Source organism: Amblyomma mixtum, chromosome 4 (assembly GCF_055824585.1).
Source record: "Amblyomma mixtum isolate Tamu chromosome 4, ASM5582458v1, whole genome shotgun sequence".
Classification (NCBI taxonomy): Eukaryota; Metazoa; Arthropoda; class Arachnida; order Ixodida; family Ixodidae; genus Amblyomma; species Amblyomma mixtum.
This window is the reverse complement of record NC_143015.1, coordinates 150,495,944-150,502,118: the sequence shown is the minus strand read 5'-3', so window position 1 is coordinate 150,502,118 and position 6,175 is coordinate 150,495,944. Positions and strand designations below refer to the sequence as shown.

At 52.9% G+C, this 6,175-nt stretch overlaps 1 protein-coding gene across 1 annotated transcript; it reads left to right on the top strand.

Annotated features, from left to right (window-relative positions):
- Positions 1-242: 242 nt before the first annotated feature.
- Positions 243-5,038, top strand: LOC149348756 (solute carrier family 22 member 7-like). Its single transcript, XM_089588324.1, has 2 exons — positions 243-797; positions 2,687-5,038. Exons 1-2 carry the CDS (start codon positions 441-443, stop codon positions 4,082-4,084), a joined length of 1,755 nt encoding a protein of 584 aa, XP_089444450.1. The 5' UTR covers positions 243-440; the 3' UTR covers positions 4,085-5,038.
- Positions 5,039-6,175: the final 1,137 nt, after the last annotated feature.

Genomic DNA, 6,175 nt, shown 5'->3' with positions numbered 1-6,175 from the left:
CCCTGAAGAAGCAATCCGTCATAAAGCGCGCTGTCAAATTTATCTGCTTCGAAAAAGGCGTCTGATCGAGTGATGTTTGATGTCAGCGCACGGGGCCTAATTAATCCCGAGCTGTCCACTGGCCCACGCGCGGCTTGGTGCAGATCCAAACAGGATAGAAATTCATTCAAGCTTAAGCGACTCATAAATAAAAACTGAGGAATTCGGGACGTTAAACCCCACAATTTACAATTTACTTTTTATACCTAAATAAAAAAGAAGACTCAGAAACCTTCGCGTGCCCGTGACGCCTACTGCTCGAGAGCGCGCGCAGCACGCAGCGTACGCCAGAAGAAGCAGCGAAAGCGATAAGGCATAGCGTGCCAGCCCTGCATCCGCGGTCTAAGCCTACGCCATTCTTACCGTCTAGCAGCAGCAGCAGCTACGCATAGGTGCTCGAGATGTCGCAGCTCTTGTCCGACGACCAGGACCCCTTGTCCATCAGTGCGCGGCCCGAGGCCTCCCTACTGACGGGCTTTGTGACCTCGGACTCGTACAAGGCCATCCAGGAGAACGTCTACGTCATCCTGGGCCACGGCGGCTTCCAGCGGCGCGTCCTCTTCACCGGCATGCTGTCCGTGGTGGCGTTGCTGCTACACGTGCTGGCAGACCGGTTCATCGGCCGCGAGGTACGCCACTGGTGCGCCCCGCCCAAGGACCTGCGCGACCTGCGCCCCGAGGTCTGGAGGAACGTGGCCATCCCACTGGGCGGCGACGGCGAGCCGAGCCAGTGCGACGTCTACGACCCGCCCATCCCGGTGAGGAACTAGACGGTTAATTGTGCATTGGCCGATCGTTCGATTCCCACGTAAGTTAATTGGCACGTGAAAATTCATAAATCGGTTGGTAAATGCAAGTCAAGCAACAATGTGGGCGCGCGCCATAGTGCAGCAGGGCTGAGGTAATTTCGTCCGAAAGAAGCGAAAAATTAGAAAAAAATTGAATGCTGGAGACTAGCAATCGAAATTCCGCCGCAATGGCCGAGTCTGCTTGGCGTTCGATTGCTGAGCCCAAGGTCGCGGGTTCGATTTCGGCCGCGGCGGCCGAATTTCGATGGAGGCGAAATGCGATGATCCGCTATTGTGTGATGCCAGTGAACGTATATAGAGACCCCATGGCTTCCAAAATTAATCTCCAGCGACGAATCTTATAGGGGAGAAGGGTAAAGGCATAGTAGCCCATCATATCTGCCCCCACCCCGTCACTGAATCGCAAAAGATAAATTCTGTGGAGGAGTGGTTAACCGCAAGGACTTGGACCTGGTCGAGTTCCGAATGGTGGCACAGGTAACTGATTTATGAGCAGTCGCGAATGCGGACTGCTAAGGATATTCAGCGGCGTCCACGTAGACTGCCCGGGCTATTTCCACCCAGGACGTATAAAATTCAACACTCATCCTTTACTCCCCCGCGGGCGATTAAAGCTATCCTCGGCGTCGACCTAACAAAAGCTTTCGACAACGTTACCCACGCAGCCGTCGTAGGCCTCCACGCCCTGGGCGTAGGACCGCGACTTTATTCTGCGACCGCACAGCCACACTCACCTTCGACGACCACCGGCTAGGTACCCAGCGCGTTTACGCATCCGCCGGCACCCTCCCTAACCCTAACCCTAACCCAGGCCTCCCACTGGGCGCCAACTCCAGACCCGTACTGCTCCCTACCCTATTCTATACAGAGCAGTGATTTGACTAGGGAGGTGCATTAGTCGATTTAAGAATAGCTGCCCGGTTATTGGTCGAGAGAGTACGTGCCTAAGTGTGCCTCGGCTAGCTGTTGTATGGTATTGGACCTCCAACTGGAGAAATTTGGTGGTAGCTGTGCTTCTAAGAAGGAAAAGGGCCGTTTTCTAGCAGGTCGTTCTTATTAGACGTTCACCTTCGGTCTCTGAGCGGAGAGGTAGGGAAGGGAATAAGTAATTCTGCATATATGCAGAAGGCCTGAATGAGGCGGCGCCCGCCTCTTTCATGCCCCGGTGGCGGTTGGAGATGGGCTTGTTGATTAGTGTGATGTTCCGCACATATTTTCGAATACTTTTATGCCATTGGTGTGGTGCCTTTGTTGGAAGTGTAAAGACCTAGTCCTTTAATGTTTTCGACGGTCGAAATTATTCCAGAACCCTCCACTACGGCACGTCTTTCTATAGCTCTGCTTTTGCTTTTTCCTTCATCTCTCCCCTGAAGGCGCGGTTGGGATGTCCACCGCGAATTACACTTTCCGGATCTTGAAATAACGGGGAGCCTCCTCGCCAGTCCGCATTCTCTTCGTGTCCTCAAATACAATTTTTCTTTGAACCGATATGATTTCGTCAATGATGTACACCGGGCAGTCCAGGGCACCCAGAAGGTCTTCTTGCAATAATTAAACGCAGTGGCGTTTGAAAATGTATGACGCTTGCTATATATCTGAATCAAGCGCATCGTTAAGGCAGTGATTCACCCCTCAATAAGCAGTTTATTCTCATTGGGCATAATATCGTTGTATTGCAGTTGCTGGCTGTAAAAGGTCTGCGGTTCAGTATGTCTCCCGTGAATGTAAACGGCACAGCAACATTTCGGATTGGGATCAAAGTTATGCTCCAAATATTTCCTCCTACGCTTATTTTGCGTTCTTAACGAAGGCTGAACAGCGCACCTTGTCCTCTGCAGAAGAGCGCCGGCGAGGTGCGCCGAGCAGTGCCCTGTCAGCGCTGGCAGTACGACACCGAGGCTCTTGGCGACAGCATCGTGAGCCGGTGGGACCTGGTGTGCAACAGCACCTCCCTCCTCAAGCTCTACAAGACCATGTACGTGCTGGGCGCGGTGGTGCTAGTCCCGGTGGCCGGACTACTTTCAGACAGGGTGGGACGCCGACCCGCCATCCTGGGCAACGCCTTGGGCATCGTGGCCTTCAGCGTGGGGACGGCCATCTCGCAAACGCTCCCAATGTTCGTGGTCTCCCGGTTCTTCGTGTCTGCGTGCACCTGCTCCGTCCAGGTCCTCGTATTCATCCTCCTCTACGAGGTGACCGGCAACGAGCGGCGCGCCCTGTACGGCCTCATGGAGACGGGCGTCGCACTCACCCTGGTCGGGCCTGTGGTGCACCTCCTCTCCACACTCGAGCCTACCTGGAACGAGGCCCAAGCCTTCCTGATACTCCCCACGGTCATGCTGGTGTTCTGGTGCTACCTGCTCGAAGAGTCTCCCACCTGGCTCCTGGCAACTTGCAGGACGCGTGCGGCCCTGGAGGTCACTATGGCGGCGGCAACGCAGAACGGCGTAGGGCTGGAGAAGGCCTTGGCCACGTTCAAGGCCCTCAAGAGGCAGATTAGAAAGCGCGACAAGGTGGTGGCCATTTCCTCGCCAATGAATGCGGCGGACAGTTACTTCGAGAGGGTCCGGTTTCGGAGGAGCGCGGTGGCCGTGCTGCTCTCCTGGTTCAGCGTCAACTTCGCCTACTATGGCCACGTGCTCCGAGCCGTCAGCAGCAACCACTTCTGGCACGCTCTGCAAGCCGTCGTGCAGACCGCGCTCTACACCTTGGTCTGGCGACTCCTGCACAGCCGCGGCCAGCGAGAGATGCTCTCCATCTTGCTTAGCCTCTTGTGCGGCCTGACGGCGCTCAAGGCCAGCGTCCTGCTCGCCGACCTCCAGTGGCTCGTCGTCCCAATGGAAGTCGTGGTGGAGAGCCTGTCTTCGGCGACGCTCAGCTTGAACTACGGCTACACGGCCGACGTATTCCCCACCGTCAGCCGGAGCATGGGCCTGAGCTTCTCCTACGCGTTCGGGCGTCTCGGCGTACTGGCGGTCGTCACTCTCATGGAAGTGGTCGGCAAAGAAAACGACGCCGTCATCACCCTGATGATGACGCTTCTGGTGCTCCTGAGTGCGATGGCCATCCAGTCGCTGCCGGAGATCTACGTGGAGAAGGCCAAGAAGAGCCAGTCGCTGAGCGAGATGACTGAAGAACAGCGCAAGGCTGCACTCCAGGCGTCTCTGTCGTCGCCCACTTCTACCAGGTGCGCCCTTTCGCCGGCCATTGAGCCCACCAAGAAAGAGACGCCGTAGATCGAGTGGCTGCCGGACGAGGACGCCTGGACAGGGTACAAGGAGTTCGTGCTTGTCCACACGTCCTAACGGCCCCTCCATGATTCAGCGAGGTGTGCGACGTGACAATTGGTCACTGGGCTTCCAATGCTCATAATGCCCTGTACCTTATTTGTTTTTTTGTAGATACACCTGTCATTCGCAAGACATTTTTACTGAACAGATTTAATGCAACAATTCACAATTTACATGTTACGCTGATTCGACGTTTTATTTCTATCCGGATCTTGAAATAACGGGGAGTCTCCTCGCCAGTCCGCGTTCTCTTCATGTCAACAGAACGCCTTCCAAATGTTAACACCTATGGCTACCGGCTGTATAAATCGCCCTCTGGCCTTGGGAAGCAGCGGTTTTTGTTTCAGAAGATGTGGAATTTCGAACATCCGGAGGGGCACAGTGAAGCCGATTGCAGATGTTCTTGCATGAAAAACTTTGTACTCACGAAGGGCATCGTGTCGAGGTTATGTGGTGACTGCTCCGGGACTTTGAGTGGCTGGACACTAAGCAGAGTGCATACAGTTCAAGAACAAATAATTTACGTTGCAGCCTGCTTCACAAATTCAATGATACCCAGGACATACAAAGGAGTTTGTGCCTATGGGGATTGGCTTGCCGGTGTTTGGAATTGTGATGTTTATGATGAGCTTCGGTGCCCATTGGGTTTGGCTTTGTCATTCCGCTGTTTGGAACTGTAGTGTTTTGTGATGAGCCGCTAACAGTGAAATATGACATTTTCAGAGTATCGCTTCAAAATTAACAAATCGCACTCCGTGGCATTTCGCGAGCATCTCTACGATTGACTGACAGTTCCCATGCACAGCAGTGAGCTCTACGCTAGGATGCAGGCTTTGCTGCGACGTGATGGCCCTCGAACTTTTGTAAAATAAAGCAGTGGTGCATGCCACACGTGTGGAATTTTTTTTATAGCCTAAATGAAGTGTTTTGCGCTCTTTCACAATTTCGAGTGGCAAATGGAAAGCCTCTCTCAGTATGCATGCGGTCTAGTATATAATTAATCCCTTTCCCTTAAGTACCATTGGTACCATGTTGGGTGAAGCCAGAGCTAGACTCAAGGAGTGCCGTCACACACACACTTGATAGCACTTCACGAGTGAGGTGACTGATTTGTCGTGGTGGTCAATACAGCGGCGGCGGCTGCGTCGACTACCGTATATTGCCGCGCATAATAGTTGGGGGGTCGGCTTATAATCGGAGTCGACCCCCCGAAGTCTTAAAGTCGGCCTAATGCGGGGTCAAAAGTAATTTCGACCAAGTCGCGGATAATATCATGCCCCGTGCGCTCGTAATTACATAATAGTTGTACAAGGTGCGAAAGTGGATCAGCTTAAAAAAACTTGAATTGAGATATGCACCAAAGGTTTGCACTAAAGGTGCAAACATAGCAGGGGGCGGCAGAAAGTTAGGTGGGCGGATGAGATTAAGAAATTTGCGGGAATATGGTGGCCGCGACTGGCGAAGGACAGGGTTAATTGGAGAGACATGGGAGAGGCCTTTGCCCTGCAGTGGGCGTAGTCAGGCTGATGATGATGATGACCAAAGGTTTGTTTCAATACGATAGCAACTTGTCGACAAACCAGCGGCAGCAGTGGCTCATAAAATGATCGAAACTGTGTCCTCACAAACGACGAGTCAGAGATATCTCGTGAACAAATAAATGTTTATGACTCGGCCTTCTGAAAAACTTTTCGGGCGAGCTAGGACTGCAGGGTGTGGCAACATCGACCTAAATTCGGAGTCAACTTTTTTTTGCCCAAAGGGGGCCGCGAGCTGGGGGGTCGACTTATAATTGGAGTCGACTTATAATCGGCAATATACGGCAAGTACCAGCGTTCTGTGTGGGAGTAATGTTATAGGTGTTTTATTGTAATGCTATATTACTGAAACAACTGAAGCTCGTCTCAAGACAAAAAAATTAGAGGGGATACTTAAGTTCCACCTTAAGGGTATGATGCGTATGTAGAGGATTACTTTCTCCTTTACATTCATAGATCCGTGGGAGCCCTCAAACTCCTCCTCGTGCAGTGGTGCAGC

Excerpts from the sequence above, each read along its gene's own strand:
- LOC149348756 (XM_089588324.1), top strand. The coding sequence starts at position 441 with ATGTCGCAGCTCTTGTCCGACGACCAGGACCCCTTGTCCATCAGTGCG. Across the intron at positions 798-2,686 it reads TCTACGACCCGCCCATCCCG|AAGAGCGCCGGCGAGGTGCG; the intron begins GTGAGGAACTAG and ends TGTCCTCTGCAG.